This window comes from Neolamprologus brichardi, chromosome 12 (assembly GCF_056152115.1).
Source record: "Neolamprologus brichardi isolate AB-2024 chromosome 12, ASM5615211v1, whole genome shotgun sequence".
In the NCBI taxonomy this organism is placed as follows: domain Eukaryota; kingdom Metazoa; phylum Chordata; class Actinopteri; order Cichliformes; family Cichlidae; genus Neolamprologus; species Neolamprologus brichardi.
Window position 1 is genome coordinate 31,091,437 of NC_142115.1, and position 17,496 is coordinate 31,108,932.

The 17,496-nt window shown below is 38.5% G+C and overlaps 2 protein-coding genes across 2 annotated transcripts; both read left to right on the forward strand.

The window, feature by feature from the left end:
• Positions 1-604: 604 nt before the first annotated feature.
• Positions 605-2,408, forward strand: selenoe (selenoprotein e). The gene is made up of 4 exons (XM_035913433.2): positions 605-739; positions 971-1,047; positions 1,311-1,389; positions 2,092-2,408. Exons 1-4 carry the CDS (start codon positions 632-634, stop codon positions 2,233-2,235), a joined length of 408 nt encoding a protein of 135 aa, XP_035769326.2. The 5' UTR covers positions 605-631; the 3' UTR covers positions 2,236-2,408.
• Positions 2,409-2,663: 255 nt separating this feature from the next.
• Positions 2,664-5,421, forward strand: zgc:112294 (transmembrane protein 17A). The gene is made up of 4 exons (XM_006803852.3): positions 2,664-2,942; positions 3,595-3,701; positions 4,089-4,202; positions 4,448-5,421. The coding sequence occupies exons 1-4, from the start codon at positions 2,816-2,818 to the stop codon at positions 4,766-4,768; spliced, it is 669 nt and encodes a 222-aa protein (XP_006803915.2). The 5' UTR covers positions 2,664-2,815; the 3' UTR covers positions 4,769-5,421.
• The last annotated feature ends 12,075 nt before the right edge of the window (positions 5,422-17,496 follow it).

Consider the following 17,496-nt stretch of genomic DNA (forward strand, 5'->3'; position numbering starts at 1 on the left):
TGGAGGCCTTTCTGTGTGTTTCGGTGGGGTTTGTTTTCTCTTACAAGTCAAAGAAGTGCAAGTTGGGGTTATCAGTTATTAGAAAATGCCCATAGATGTGAATGTGATCATAGGCTAACATTGTCATGTTCTTATTCCTGCGATGGCAGATGGTTTCATGACGTTTTTAGTCATGAACCAGTTTAGCTGTATTGGGGGAGTGAGTCTGTAGTAACATGTGGTTCTCTGTGACCATTAACCACCTGCAAGTTTACTGCATGGGAAAAACTGATAAGAGTGCAGATGTTCTGTGTTCCCCCAATGATATTTGATCTGGAAGAAACTATAAAATATAAACCTGGGGGCCCCTTTGACATATAGAAAAACACCCTAACAGCTAACTCTGTTGCTGAATAAGTATGTGGTGGGAACCTACTTGGTAAGCTACCAGCCTAATTCTTATACTAACACACAATCTATGACAGAAAATCACAAAAGTGAGATTAACAGCTCAGCCCAGGTGTGCATTGCTCCCCTACAGAGGTGGCCATGGTCTTGTCCACCCTGAAAAAACTGTCCAAGAGTATTAAAGGGTCACTTATCAGTGCTTTAACTCAGAAAAAGGAGCTAAAGATTTTGCCATCTAGTAAAAATGTGGACCTTCTTGGTGCTTACTCTTACCCTCGCTCTCAGGCTATCCGAAGCTAACAATGATACAGTAGGTGAAGAAAAGCTCGTTATAGCCAGAGCTAAACTGCTGGTAAGTATAGAGCAAAATCCTGTGAAGTGAAAAATTAAATCTACACATAATATTCAAAAACAAGTGAGGAAATAGTGTGCATGGTGATGGATAGGTCTTGTGCTGTCATGGCAGTTTATTTTCTGCTGTAATGTGACACCTTTTTTGTCACCTTTGATCACATAAAGAATGAGATATGTACACTCCTCTTTCTCATGCTGTTTTAACAAATGTCTCTTGTCATCCCTGCAGGCTCCCAGTGTGGTCGGATGAAGCATAAAGAAAATGCCCGAGCTCTATCATTTTCTCATGGAGCGAATGGCTTTATAGTATCCTTGTATTGTTTTCATGTTCCTCGGGATTTTTTGCTAAGCTGTCAGCCTTCCACAAAAATCACTACTGATTTTCTCATGACCTCTTTTGTAAACAAAACAGTATTCCTAGCAAGCTGCCAAGTTCAGTGCCAGCTCTGTGAGCATTCCAAGTAAAAAAATCATGTTAAGTGAGCCTAAAAATAGCGAAACAGATGGATATGCCTTGTTCTTCACAACCCCTCCTACCTGTTTCCCTTGATCTGCTTTTTCCTGTGTAGCCACAACTTGGAATATGATTCATCAGAGGAGAAGAAACCCCGTCTGATATTCTACAATGAAAAGGATGAGATGGTTAAGGTGAGAAGTGAGTACAGGGACCTTTTATTCCGCTGCCTTGTGATGGAGCTTATCAAGAGACCAGTCAGAATGTCAAACGGGATTCATGTGGGAAAGTTTCGATATTACTTCATGTGATAACAGATCATCTGTCAGATACCAAGAAAGAGGATGTACTTGAATGAGAGTTGAAAATATATACATACAGTTTAGGAACTTGGGATTCTGAGAATGGAGCAATATTTTTTGTACCGACACAGGAGAGTTGATGTGACTTTGAAAATTGTGTGCACTTCTCACATGCCATTTATTTTTCCAGGGTAGAAAACCCCCCGTTGCAGTTATTGCCCAATTAGCCTCTACATTAAAACCAATAAAAATGAATTTTCTTAATGCTGGCCTACATCGAAAAAGAGCCCAGTATTACTGCTTTCTTGAGTAAAGCCTTTTAAATTTTCCATCTAAAGCTTTGTTTAGAGGCTAAAGTTTTTCTAATGTGGCTTCTCTGGGGAGATTATAATTTGACTTTAGGTAAGGAGAAACAAAAAAATAGTTGGACCCTCTAAATCTCTAGTGGCTAAACACTTCCAAGTAAAAACAGGGGTTTAGTAAATCATGTTATATCTACATATACAGCTAATATACGACGCATTACTGCCTTTAACCACGTTGTGAACCAAACATGTCTGCCCTCCTGTGTATGTGTATGTGTGTGTGGATCAGACTGTTTCTGTGAAGAAAATGAAGGCAGACGAGATCAGCAGCTTGTTAGACTCACTCGGCTTCTACAAGAGGTCCAAGAAAGGGGAAGAGGTGCCAGAGGAGTTTCAGCATTTTCCCCTGCGCGCCCCCAGGGACGAGCTGTGATGACACCTTGTGGCCAAACTCTGTCTCTGCACCACGGTCACAATAATGACGAGTGAGGCCCAAAGGCCAAAATAAGCCAGGCACCACTCTGATGACTCGCTGGCCGGGTGCATTGAGCAGAGTGTTATGTCATTGTGTTTATCTGCAGAATTTAAATAAAAAGACTATAAAATACACCAAAACCTGCCAGAGTGAATCGTCGCTTTAAATATGTGTACAAAGAATGTAGAATTTTCAAACATACTGCAAAGAGTACGCGCAACTTTATCTCTATAAAGTTTAAGTATCTGCTGAATTCCCTAATTAGAAAATCAAATTATCATCATAGATGGACGCTAACTTCAAGTAAGCATGCAACTGTTTCAGGCTAATCTTCAGCCCGCCTCCTTCACAATAATCAGATTAGCAGTAGCGTCTGCCAGCATGTGCCTTTATGTGTCCACTTGTATCTCTTCTAGCCTGGTATTGTGCGATTGTTTAACTTAAGACATGAAATGAGCAACGGATACTGAAAACATATTTTTGGAATTGTAAACCTCCTGACTCCTTGGCTCTGTCATGATCACCACCTCTGTCAACAATGCCTGTGTTCTACTCGCCTGTTCCCGAAAACCTGCCGGTGGGTCTGGTGTATATGGGAGGTTCTGTATTCACAAACAACAGGACAGCAGACAGTGACTTCACCAGGGAGCAAGAGGATGCATCTGGTTAGTTTGTGCTTCCAAAGACTGTTTAGAACTTTAGTGTAATATGTTTACTATACAGCACAATGCTATCTCGTACTGGAGAATGTAAAGGACAAGACTTATGACTTAATTCTCAAGTAAATCACAGTGTGCATAATAAAGGATTGCTAAAAAAAAAAAAAAAAAAAAAAAGAGAAAAAAAAGAAAAAGAAGTTTCTTAAGGTCAATAACAAAAATGTTTTCAAGCCTAAAACTCAGATTGCTTCTTTTTAGATCTGTTGTAACGTCAGCTATTAAAGGTTTTTCTTCGTTTAGTCAAATTTCACTTCAGTTTTTCAACTTAACCTCCCTTAACTCTTCCACAGCATGCATTTTTAATTTCTCTTTTATATTTGGGCTGATTGGGACCTGATGAATGTAAAAACAAAGAATTACCAGATTTGTTTTTTTTACCTGATTTTTGTTTTTAAGAAAAATGAGAGCCAAATATGAGGATGTGCATTTAAAATTTTTGACAGAACAGTAGCAGTATAGTGTCCTCGTAAGTGGATATCAGGCCCTTGTAGAGCGAAATTGAGTATTTTGGTCTAAATAACCCAAAATGTGATGTCCACATATGTGGATGCCAGGTCCTAGGAGGTTAATGTTTTGTGCACTGTTATTTGTCTTGCAGTGGTCAACGAGCTGGTTTCTCACCTCCCCCTTCAAATGCTCCTGTATTTCAATATGTTTTATTTTCCCTGTTGGTGGTTTTCAGCTGTGTTCATGCTGGAAGTAAAGGTTAGTGCCAAATTAGTCCATGAAACACACACATGAGAATAGAAGTATTCCTCTTGAAGTCAACAGTTCAGGTTTTGATGAACCGAATCTATTTATTAAGCCCAGTATATCAATTGGAAAACTTGACTTTGGCTCCATCTAGTGGTGTCTTCAAAATGAACTCTAAACCTCCTCACATAAACTCAGAAGAGGCACAAGCAGTGAACTCAACATCCACTGTCTTTTTGAAAAATAAAACTTGTTTCATCAATATTTTGAAAAAAAAAGGTTTACATAAAAATCTAACATGCCTGTGTGTACACACACACACACACACACACACACACACACACACACACACACACTCCTTGATCATACTCATTAATTACAGCTCTTCACTTTTGCCAGTTCTACTATCTTCCTGGGTACTATCAGGCTCTGCTCATTACTGGGATGATCCTACTCACAGTCATCGAAGTGGTTCGACTTTATCTGGGCTACACTGGCAACCTTAAAGAAAAGGTATTTCAAATTTATATCCTGCACTGAACTACATGAAGCTCTTTTATGAACCCTGAAAAAACACAGAGGAGGAAACTGCTGAGTTTTATACCTGCTTGTGGCTGCAAGTGCCTACTGAGTTTTAGTGAATGTGTGTCTTTGCTTTCATGTGGATTCAACCAGAGCACTTGATGGATGACTGCTGCATCTTTTCATCGTTTGTGCGCGCCAACCCAAATTTTCTCTCTTTTCCTCCCTGTCATCAGGTGCCAGAGCTGGCAGCCTTCTGGCTCCTGTCTTTCATGTTCCAGCTGCCAGTGCTGCTGTTCTTCCTGACCGATGAAGGAATTATCATCCTGCCTCTGGAGAGAGCTGTCCACTCCCTCTATCTCCTCTTCCTGCTCGCCCAGATCCTGGCCTCCTTCTTGGCACTTAGAACCATGACCCGAAAGCTCACCCTGCTCTTCCATCTGCGGCAGCTTGGCAAGGTGGAGAGCTTCCACCACACAGGCATGAGCCCAGTGTATGGGCTTTCTTATCACCGCAGTGTGCTGCCAGTATCAGCCACCCAGGATATCTACAATTAAAGCAAACATCCATCCTTTCCTAATAACATAGGTATCAAATCTAGTGTTGTAGGAACCACATATTTGAAACTTTCCAGAAAATCTTCAACAGCTGCCAAAGCACGAGTGTGAGCATTCATTTATTATGTAAAAGAAAGCATTTAGAAACCACCTATTTTGTAAAACTCTGCTCTGCGGGTCTGCGTTTATTATGACTGCATAGCACTCAGAACTTTTTAGGCCACTGTTGTGCTGAAATTTGGGTGTCCCAGATCTTTCTGTATGACTTTTGATGGTGTATAAAATGACAGACCTTTGAAAAATAAAATAAAAATCACATACTAACTCTGATGCCACATTCTGACATTTACTGATGTTTTTAAAAGATGAAAAACAACATTTTAGCCCAAGCCTCAATGTCAAAACTCGATGCCACGTCAGCCAAACTGTCATGAAGTGACACATTTACAGGGGAGTAAGGTAAAACACACCATCAAACAATAAAATTAGATCAGAAATACACAGCAGTACAGTGCTTGTGGCTGCTTTCATCAGTATTATAGTGTTTCCGTTTTTTCCTTTCCTTTCTTAATGATGATGGATGATGGAGCCTGTAGTGTTGGTGGAACGGAATTATTTTGCCGAGGCAGATTACATTCTTGCCCACAAGAAAAGTTGAGTCTCTCCCCAGGTATATTTCAGCCTATTTCTGGGAGGACTGAAATACTTCAAAAAAACAGTTTCTAATTTATCTCAGTCATGGCTACAGGATGCCGTATTACAATCTGATAAGTGGGTTGCAGGAATCTAATTTTTTAAACCTTGTACAGTAAAAGAATGTAAACTGAATTGCACCAGAACTGTGTTAAATATTTATGACCACATAGTGGCAGTCAGTGACCAAAAGAGGGATGGGGGAGCATCTGACAGTGTTGCAAAGTCCAATGAGTATAGATTATTATGCACCACATGTCCTGATCAGGAAACCCTCTGGCCGAGAATTAAAGGTTAGCCCTGTCTACATTCGGAAATGAGGTATTTTTTTTAATCGTTTTTAACTCCAAGACAAGTATACATGAAAATCAATAACATCATTTTAATTGTAACCTCTTAGTTCTAATTGCCATTGTATATGCCTGACTGGTTTTTAAAATAACATTGTTGTGTGATTTAATATTTCTTTCAAGGTGAGAAATTATTTAGCGAGTGGTGCATTAAACAGATAAGAACCCGGTTACTTGAGAGACACAGTTTCTGTGATACAACATGCTTATTCCGCTCTACTTTACATTCAGGAAACAACAAGCTGCAGTGGTTGCTGCATGGTTCATGGAGAGGAGGAAATAGAAAAACCTTTAGAGGGTGGAAATTATGCACTGTATGCAGAAGCAGATGCGTAAACGATACCCTAAACATAAGCTTGCATATTACTGCATTTTTTTAAAAAAGGATTTGAACCCCCCCCCAAGAATTCACGAGTTAGTAGAACATAAACTGTAAAGCCATAAGTTGTATTTATGTATTTATGTAACTTTAGAGAGTTTAAGGAAACAGCCATTAGTACTGATAATGAAACAGCTTGGTGTGGCGTTTCCACCACAACAGCAAAATAAAGTAAACCACTGATAAATACAGAAAAAGAAGTTTAATCATGATTTTATTATTAGCAGCAGAGTCCAAACCCATAAAAAGGAAATAATTTAAAGCTGCTGTCATCTGCAACAGCATAAATATGCACCACACATGCATGATTTATGTCCATATTTATACATGCAAAAATGTGTCCCTGCATCTTTGTAAGCATCTACCTGCACGATATATTTACACACAGTGTTTAAGTGGGGATTCTTTTAAAGACTAAAGAAGAAATTATTACCACGTCAACCCTCCGGCATCTTTCTTTTTTAAGTCTAACCAGTGACTTGAGGGGCGATGAGTGTGTGTAACTGAAAGTTGGAGCATAGGTTTTTGATAGGAACGTGCATGGACATGTCCACTTAGGCCGGTTTGTATCATTAGTCTCTCACTTCATCACTTGATTAGGTTCACCTGTCTGCCTGCTCAGCTGCACCTTGGAACCCATTAGTTTTTCTCAGTTTCTCAGTGTTCGGTCCCAACTGTTTGAACTAGTGATGCATCTGCTGTGATTATGTGTTCCAGCATTCACACCTCAGACCATGTTTCATGCTTTGACATTTGAACACTAAAAGTCACTGTCATAAAAATAACCGTACATGAATTCGTTGTGTTTGGCTGAATGATTACAGTGCAGATCATGCTGAAATTTGTTTCCTTCAGCACTAGGAAAAAAAGAGTTTGAGTAATTTGTCATTACTTTGAATTCCTCCCACATTAACTAGACAATTGTAGAGAGTAGGAGCTGATTGTGGGCTCTATGCTGTTTTGAGTCAGATTTTAAAGAAGAACTACTGTATTACTTCATAGATTTATAGAACAAGTCAATTCATATGCACAGTGATAGATCATGTTTATTGTCTTTATTCTCCTCAGTAAAGTCAAAGAGGAACGAAATGATTAGAGAAAACCGGGAAAGGTGGACTCAAAATATTAATAAGAGCTTTTTTTCAATGTATGTATTTTTGCCACAAAACATTCACTGTGGTTAATAAAAGATGTAGTACAACAGTCTTGTTTTCATCTTTATTTTAGCATCATGTTCAGACTTTCCATTCTCCAGAGAGTACTTCATGTTCATCCGACTTCTCTATATATCTGGTTTTAATTATGAACTCCTATTAGGTGCTGCACAGTGAGATTATTCAGCTGGTGGGGAAGAAATGAAATAGAAATCACCCCCCTGGAGACACAGTGGTCACATCTGAAGCAGCTCCTTGCACCTTTTCCCTCATCAAATTGCCTTTCTTTAGCACGCACCGAACAATAGCCTTTAATAGTCCTGTTGCATTTTCTTTTTCGTGTCACTAAACGAATTGCTTGCCTCATGCTTTTTATGCTCTTCTGCAAAAGTTTTCTTCTTCCCGTCGTGTCCAAAATTCAGCAGCATAGCTCATCGTCAGCCATGCATTAGTGAGAATGTCATCACCTTAATTATGATTGGGTACAGCTCAGAGGTAATCACAAATGTGACTGACGAGGCTGTGCTAAGCACCAGCGGGAGGCAATATCCGAGACATCACAGGGACATCCTTATGCCTTATTTCAGTAATCCTTCATGGTGGAGAGCTTGCCAGTGCTGCCAAGATGCCTGGAAGTGTTCCTGCCCTCTCCATTCCAGGTGGTTATACAATGAGCCTATTATAGTCCAGCTTCAATATAAATTATGATGAGAAGTTGTTAGTACCACTAAATCGTTAGGTTTTTTTGTTTCTTTTTTTATGCTAATTATTTTCTATGAACATTTTTTGTTGTGATGAAACAATAAATGCTTCTGTGGCTGAAAATACTTTAGTAAAAAGGCTCTATATACTGTTGTTTAGGTAATGTCTGCTTGGGTTTGTATTGAAAAGGCAATCAAGACTCTTCAGCCCTGCTGATGTTGCTTTCTGAATTAGAGAAAAGCTAAAGAAAAAAAAAAAGTTTGCGACCTCTATTCAGCACTGAATTTGGTTCAGGTAATTACACTGACAGAAATGCCACACAATAAAATTTTCAACAAATCCAGCATATAAAAAAAGGAGCTGTCTCATAGCCTGAGAACAACAAACTTTTAAAGAACTTTCAAAACACTTCAAGTTTCAGGAGAAATATTCCTCAGAAACAGCTGAGGACAAGGACTTGCAGGTGTGGCTTATGAAGACTGCGACACACTTAAAGTACTTAAACTGTTTTTTTCAATTTTACTCACTTTTTTTTCACGTTCTTGTTTAAAATATTAAAATGTTTAACTGTCTGAAGCCTTCTTGTATTTTGTTTCCCCCTTTTGTAAAGACTTGTTAAATAAATAGCACATTAGCAGCTGACCCTCCTCTAGAGCACACTGCTATACCTCTATAACCTGTTTCCATTAAAAATTGAGGGGAATTTCTTTCAAAAATATACAACGTCTAACAGGGGCTCAGTGGTAAATCCTCGGGGATATTTTTCAATCTTTTTTTTTTTTATTCATTTTCCTAGATACAGTTGGTTAGACCTTAGTGTCTGCAAAGAAGGTGCAATACGATAGTTGATGGAGACACATGTATGGTTCTGTTATTTGATGCCATTGTGATGACCCAGCTGCTTCACCAGTCAAATCAGAATAAGCAGAATACATTTTATAGAGGACACATATTGCTCAATTACTGACTCTAAATGATATTGGGCCATGAAATTCAAATTTCATTCATAAGCCACTTATATTGTCTCCACCTTTACAGCCTGCAGGAAACGCAACATCACACTGGCAGGCAGGGAATATTGAAACTGGACTGAAATTGGCAGCTGGATATTTTCAATTTGGGGTCTGATTACCTGGGTGAGTGGAATGGCAGGGCAATTCACTTCTCCCTGTGGTTTAAACGGATACTCAGCATACAGTACAGATGGAATATTTTATGTATAGCAGCAGTATTAAATCTGAGGGTTTGATGACATGGGAGAATCTATTGCCTTGAGTGTAAATCGAGGGGCGCTGTTTTTAACAGCCTTACTAAACACTAATTTCCAGCTCTATATTGTTATATCTGGATTCCATTAGAGAAGTAAAAAAAAAAATCCTGCCCTCCTGTGATTGGCTGCCCCTTCTCTGAATTCCTGTAAGCAGGACCCAGTGCTCTAATGTGAGCATCTTCACTTCCAGATTAAGATTTTGAAAACAAGCTAAGTAGTGTCAAGTTACTTGAAAAAAGTAATCAGTAACTAATTACTGATTACTTCCCCAAAAAAGTAATCCTGTTACTTTACTGATTACTTATTTTCAAAAGTAATCAATTACTTAGTTACTTAGTTACTTAGTTACTTTTTAAAAACACGATTTACAACCTGAAGAGGTGATAAAGCAATAGATCTTTCAGCCCAATTCTACTTTTTCTGCATAATCCATCATACAAAATGTAATCAAATGGAAAAGTATCTTTTTTTAACTTGTTTTATCAGTTTTAACTTTATGCATCAAGCAAAAATTATGCACCATTCTCTGACTTGAATAAATTAGTTCAACATTTAAACCTTTTTTCTGCACATTCCAGCACATAATTTTTATTTATTTTTTTGTGTTTACACTCAGTCTTTCAAATAGATGCAAGTAAAACACAGCAGAAAATAAATAAAGTCAAAGACTAGCGGTCCTGTTGCTGTATTTTCACCTGTAAAGCAGGAGTGGGGTAGGCGGGGGTTTACCCTGGTGCAGGTGTGCCGCAGCGGTCAGTGGAAGAATCCGCGAGTTTCTCTGTGAATTTCCCATTACGTCGTTGCGCACTCGGTGCTTGTTTACGGGGTTTTTTTCGCTGTAAAAATAAGTTTTCTTCCCACGCACAACGGACACTAATGTTTTTGTGACTTTTTATGGAATCAAACTCAAAGTAAGGTCAGTACGCTTTAAACGCTGCACACTCATACTCTCTCCCGCACTCGATATATTATCCATTGTTAATCTGCACATCACGGTTTTAGTAACGCAATAACGCAGCCGTCCTACGGGAAGGTAACGGTAATATAATTACCGTTTTTGCAATAGTAATCCCTCACTTTACTCGTTACTTGAAAAAAGTAATCAGATTATTGTAACGCGTTACTACCCCTCTCTGAAGCTAAGCAATAGTTGCTTGTTTTGAAATGGCTCTTTCTCATATCCATCCATACATGTTTGCATCTGAATTACATGTGATGAGAGTGGATGGTTATCGACAACCAAGATTACAGCAGGGTGTCTGCTGAGTAGATCTTTAAATCTTCTAAGACGATAGTGAATTTTAGATAGTCCAACACTCTTCACTGCTCAGAAAAATGTAACTCTTACATTTGCCAACCAACAGCTGAAATGTTCAGCAGCAGAAGTTGTAAATCATCTTTCATTACAAATCATATTTAACTACACCATTGAAGCAATCCATCTGCCTGCCATATTCCTTGCCCTTAGTGTTGTAGTAACAACTGAATACCTCACCATCTGACACACAAACATAAATACAGACGATCTGACAGATGCATTAGCTGTGATATGGTTTGTTTGTTTTTTTGTTTTTTGGAATGGTGGCATAATAATGATCATTGTGGGAATAAATAAATACATAAATACCTGATCTGAGATTTGAAGGCAAATATCATGCAATGAATATTCCCCCATGCTAAAATATTCAACCACATGTATCTATTGATTTCTTCTGAAAAAGCCTAACTTCTTGTGGATGCTGAAGATAATATGGGGAATCAGGGCAAAAATTCCAGGTATGTTCTTATTGCTAAATCTATTTTCACAGCACAATATATTGACAGTATTGGTATTATTTGTGGTCTGAAGAAGCTGATCCAACCTTGGTCCAAATACATTTCCACCCAAATCATATGAGGCGGAGAAGCTTCCTTGATATATGATCCAGTGGAATCAGTGTGATGTGAGGTTGCTAGCAGCACATCTGCAAAATGCAAAAATGCTGCTTAAAATCTGCAACAAAACTTTCAAACCAACCTGGTACTTGTCCCTTTGGCTTTCTTAGTGCTAGACTAGCCAGACAGGTAAACAAAATACCGTGTTTTGAAATTGCATATATTGCCTGCTTTCTGCACAGTTTTTCCAGCTGTTCTTTATCTTTGTTGTCAGCAATTTTCTTTCACTCAGACAAAAGGCAGATGATATTTTTATTTTTTTCATAAGCATTAATATATATTGAAGTATAAAGGGAATGCACCATTACCTGATTTCAATGTCATTGAAAGCAGCATGCTGCCACTTGTATTTTGCAACTGTTAGCTTGTTGAGGGAGTCCTCAAAGACTTTTTGGCTAACAAGAATGGACTGGGGCGCATGACAGCAGGAAGTTGCGGAGTGAATTGAGAGTTACACTCGTCTGACACAACCTGGGGCCTCACTAGCTCAGCTGTCTTGTTGTATTCACACATGGTGTGACTGGTGACATGCAGCTGCCATCAGGATCCTGGTATGGCTGACAGACTGCTGCACTGGAGGGAGGAGGTTTTGGTTTGTGTTATTTTACAGACTTTCTCTGGCCTTACATGAGCCAAAGCCAGCCAGCCTTTATTTCCCCTTGGCAGACAAGATTCAATAAAAAGCACTCAGAGCCTTGATGACTGGAATCCTGTCATATTCATTTTGGGCTTTATTTGTTATAATTCCAGATTTCCATGTTCTTCTTTCTTTTTTTGACCCGGGTTCTAGTTACACATGATGCATGGAAGTACTTCATTTCATTTCTGGAGCCTGCATAACATAGTAGCGTTATGACTTTCATATGACTTTCTCAGTTTTGTGTCACAAGCTGCAACCTGTGTAATAAAGGCCCTTGGGTAGTACCTATATTGGAGCTTTATGGTAATTTGCTGCCACTTCTACAAAGTCCATTTAATTTGTAAACAAAGTTATTCAAAGTTATTTCGACAATAAACACCTACCGTGAGTTTGGTTTAAACAATAAATGAAAAGAGGACAGGAATGTTACACTTGGGAAGATGTGAATTGCAGCTGAGCCATTTAACTAATCAAAGGAGTAGTCAACTGATGAGGGTTAGTCATCTCTCTCAAGGGCACTTCCGTTTGACACTTCATGGATATACTATAGTCTTGGCTATTGAAGAGACTGTACTGCACTATTTGGCTTTCAAGACCTTCTATATTGTCCTGCTCCAGGGAGGTGCCTGCAAAGAAAGAGGTGTAATTGTAAGCTATTTTTCTTATGTGCTTTGTTTGTGTGTGTGTGTGTGTGGTGGGAAATGCTCCTCTAAGTATTGGTGAATACACTACCGTTATCAGTGCTGGAAAATGCAGTCTGCAGTTATCCTGACTTTCTTTCTCCTTCGTGAACTTGAGAATGATTCCCTCTCCTCCAACACAGAGAATTTTTCAGTGCTTTAATTGCACCTGGAGGAGTGAGGTGCAGGCTTTAGGAGGAGCTAAGGGAGAGCAAACACTGCTGTAAGTCTCAAATCTCATAGCATGTATTTTAAATGCTGCAACTCCACATTACACTGCAAAATAAACAGATGTGACATAATGCTTTCTAGTTTTGTGCACGTGTATATATGGATCAATAAAGTATTGCCAAGATTTTAGTAATTAGCAATACTAAAATCAGTGATGATCATATCATTAATATTAGAAGGCACATGGTGCAATATGATGCAATGTCTCTGTCGTGTGTGTGTGTGTGTGTGTGTGTGTGATCCAGGTGATTAATATGTATTTTTTGTCTGCTTATTTTGTTTTTTGTTTTTTGCCCTTTATCCCCGTCCCTCTTCCCCGCTGTTTTTCTTTCCCTCTTCTTTCTCCCTTTTCTTTTCCCCAGTCAAATCTGTCCCGTATTTAGCAAGTGAAAATAAAATAAAAGAAACAACAAAAGGTGAATCAAATAGACCATTACGGCAAGGCTGGGATGGTCCATTTGGTAAAGTAAATCCGTTGGGCATCTTTCTTCGCCTTTAAACAACAATTCTGATGGAAAAAGAGCCAAACGGGACAGGAAAAACAACAACAACAAAAAAAAAAACAGTAGCATTACACAAATCTGCAGCTGGTTTTCATTTGTGTGATGGTGTTTTGCTTAACAACAGTCTAGAAAATCCTAACAAATAACTAGGATGAACAATGTGCAAGTATAATCTTACAAGATAGTGAAATCTGGATGGATTGGAAAACTATATCACAGTGTGCGTGCTGTGAAAACTCTTTAGCGTACCTGTCGTGATCCCTGGGTTCTCTTGTTTGGTCTGTGCTGGATTCTTGTTTTTTGATTGTTAGCTTATATTTTACAACCTTAGTTTATTTGTGGTGTTTTGTTGTTCTGGTGTTTGAGGTTCTAACTTTTTGTTTGAATTCTTAGATTTCCTATTAGTTTAGTTTCCTGTCAGTCTTATTCTTGCATTACAAGGTCTTTAGTTTTGTGTTTACTTATAGTGATGAGATTTGCTTTGTGTCTATTTTTATTATAATTTAGTAGAAGTAGCCTCCCCAGCTTTTCTTTTTGGCCTCGCTCTGTCTCATACTGTGTTTATACCTTGGTCCCTTTCATTTCTTTGTCTCATAAATCTTATTTAGTGTTAGTATTATTGTCTCCCTTGGTTATTTTCTGTTGTTTTTCTGTTAGTTTTGCTTCTTTAGTGTTTTCCAATGATCCCCAGATTGTTTTCACCTGTTGCTCACCTGTGTTCCTCTCCATCCTGTTTATCATTAATGAATAGTCCTCTATATGCATATATAATAGTGCAGTGTGTCCTTTTACCCTTGTCAAGTTGTCCTTGGATGTAGGCTGTTCATGTCCTTGGAATTATTCCTCATGCTTTGGTTTTTGCATGACTGCTTTCTTCACTTTTGTTTCTATTTGCATCAGCCATTAAAGGCTCATTTTCAGTTCGTTCTTTGGTTTCACATTCACATTTAGATCCTCCACATTACAATCTACACTCTACTCATCACATTAACTGTTGGTAGAGTTTTCAGTAGTTTGCAAGCAGACAGAAGTGACAAGGATAGACTTTCTCACAATACAAAAATCAGTGGAACACCATGAATTGCTTTTCCCTTTGGTTTCTATTTTGCTATTGGTCTCTCTTGCTATTAGAGGGTCACATAACATTATGAAACTTAAAGAAGTCCAGTTGTTTTCTTTCCAAGCTCCTTTGTGACCTCCAGAAGTATCTGAAATATTGCTGTGATTAGTAATTTACAACAGAATATCCACTGCTGGCACTACCCATGTGGCAAAATACTGAGGGGAGTATTTCAGGCACTCTTATCTCCAGCAACAATTTGCTGTTTGTTTTTCCTGAGGAATCTCAAGGCCAGATGAGATCCTTCCAGGGAGTTCAAAGTAAGGTGCTCTGGAAGCATAAACCAACCAAGTGAGTCATCAGAGACTCAGACTCCAGCTCTTCACTCCATCTCTACAGCCACCTCACACAGGTAACAGATTCATACTGTTTGTATTGGTCAGAACTCACCATAGGTGAGGGCTGGATTATAGATAAATCAAAAAACTTGCCTCCTGGCTCAGGTCCTTTGTCATCACAACAATCTAGTACAATGCCCAGAATACTGCAGTTGCTTTCAAGACCTGGTTTTCCATCTCACATCTTCTTCAAGCTTAATCTTCAATTTGATATCAGTTATGCAAGTAATTTTTCAAGATTTCTCAAAAGTTAAATCACTCTGTCAGCTCTATTTTCTCAAATCTTTCATTTATATTACATATTCTGTATGAAGTTATGGTTCTTCAAATAAATCTCTTGCTATAGTAGCATTTGACCAGCTCTTCCTTTGTTCTCAAAAGAGAGTTTGATGATATGAATATGAATATAAATATGAGGCTCATTTGGGCACTTGTATTAAAAGTCTGAGCAGCAGAGTTCCATTTCCAAGCTGGGATGAAACAGTTGCAGGCCTGCCAGTTTGATTCAGGCTGGGCTGGTTTCTGTTTGAGGTGTTTTCAGACAAAAGCACTAAAGTCTTTGGTCTGTGAGATTCCAGGAGGATAAGAGCAGTTAAGCTAATTGATCGACAGTATGAAAACATTTGGTGTGCGTGTGTGTGGGTGCGCTTGTACGCCCAAACACAAGAAAATGCTAATTAATTTTTGAATAATAATAATAATAATAATAATAATTCATTCACAAAGCATGATTTGTTTCCCAATCTCCCCTAAAGTGGTTGCTTCTGAACTCTATTTTCTGCATGTTTTGCCTCTCTGTTTTTGTCAGGAGACAGCAACAGCAGAAGCTGGAAGCCACTGAGCTTCTTAGAATTCTCCAAAGGCGCTTATGGGAAAACATGTTTTAACTGTGATAGTTAGCCGGATGATCGAGCTGCCTGCAAGCTGACAAACAGCTGAGGGAAAAACATATCAGAGGGTGCTGACAGTTCTTCAAGTGAGTCCCATATGTATACATATAGTATATGCATATGCATACACAGAGCTAAAAGACACGCTCATGAAATAGTCATGCAAGCATAGAATATTGATTTATTTTTATATTATTATTTTTTTCTAATTCTGATGTCATGCTACACGTAGAAGAAAAATTATATTGGCACAGTACTGATATTCAGTTGCTATTAGCCTCTTTTAAGCCTCCAGTTAATGCACCCTTAACTGTCTCATGCTTATTCTTAATGCCCTGCTTAGTCATTTCTTTCCACGGACCACTGGTAGACTCCTGGGGAGAGCGGCTTCAATTCAATTAAAACTTGAAGTTCTGTGACTCTTGATCCAATCAAGGTCTTGGCTCTGGTCCATAAGCATGACGTGAATGATAACGACACTGAAGACAACTGCAGAGAAAGACAGAAGCGAGACAGTAGAGAATCTGGCATCGTGATGAAAACTTATAGAACAACTGTCTAAAAAGAGACTGTGTTTTACTTCAGTGCTGGAAGAAAAGTGTTTCATCCAAGGCTGTTTTGTGGTTATGCTGATGTAAGTCCATATTTATTTCCAGTCCTAATGATGTGGAACTATAATCAGAGAAGGAGAAATTCTTGAGTCTGTGAAGGTTCTCAGTCATCCAGGTCATCGTAGTCTAAGGAGCTTGGAAAGAAAAGCGTCTGGACTTCTTTTGTCTGGATGCTTTTCTTTCCAAGCTCCTTAGAGAAACTCTTGAGAACATTTGCAGAAAACAATAACTGGAGGTCAATAAATTGAAAGAAAAAATGCTGACTTGCCAGTCACAGCTGGCTGATTGCTACAGTTACCTTAGTTTAAGTAAATCAGCGACAAAACTAAATCCCTAAAACGAGAATTAGGATAAACTTGTACTAGTATTAGGACAATTTATTTGTAAGGCTTACATATAACTTGTCTTTTAGCTTTCCACTCAGGGAAAGAGAACAATTGTACACTTTGTGCAGGGGCACTCAGAAGGTAGAGCAGGTCATCTATTAATCAGAAGGTCGGTGGTTTGATCTTTTTTGTGTGCATTTTGAAGTGTCCTTGAGCAAGAAACTGATTCATCCTTTGGATTGTGAGTGTGATATTAAGTGCTTAAAGGCATGAAGTGAAGTGTTACATGAATATAAGTGTGAATGGGGAATAAAACTGACTTAGTGGATTCCACTAGGAACATACTATAGATATTCCAGCTATTGTTATATGCGCCTGGTTTTTAAGACTTGAGAGAATACATTCAAATCCTTCTTTTTTGTTTTTGTGATCTTGGGAAAATTTATATCCATTTATATCCTATATATTTTTGCTCATTAATATATCTAGAGGTTATCTATAATGATTAGGTTATAGAAGCAATACAAGCCATACAGAATGGATCACAAAAAACGGAGAGAAAGATTGCTTAGAAAATGTTCAAATCTCGCTAACATAGCTTGATCGCCGGCAGGATTCAACTGCAAACACTAAAAATGTTTCTTGTCAAAAACGAATACACAAGAAAAAAATGAAACCAAACAATGAAGAGTAAAAAGAAATCTTGAATAGGACCAAATGTAGCGATCCAGCATCGGCAGTGAACGCTTCATCTGCTATCAGTGTTGACACTGATGGCATCAAATAGGTCCCCTAGATCCTCACTCACACAAGTAAACTGGCCTGGACCTTGGGGTCGACTTGATTGACATCTCTCCTTGGCAGGAAATGCAGCATTGTTTGATTTCCTGAAAGTCTTCTGATTGC

Coding starts and splice junctions, on each gene's coding strand:
- zgc:112294 (XM_006803852.3), top strand. CDS start 2,816: ATGCCTGTGTTCTACTCGCCTGTTCCCGAAAACCTGCCGGTGGGTCTG. Junction 2,943..3,594: donor GGAGCAAGAGGATGCATCTG/GTTAGTTTGTGC, acceptor TTTGTCTTGCAG/TGGTCAACGAGCTGGTTTCT. Junction 4,203..4,447: donor CTGGCAACCTTAAAGAAAAG/GTATTTCAAATT, acceptor CCCTGTCATCAG/GTGCCAGAGCTGGCAGCCTT.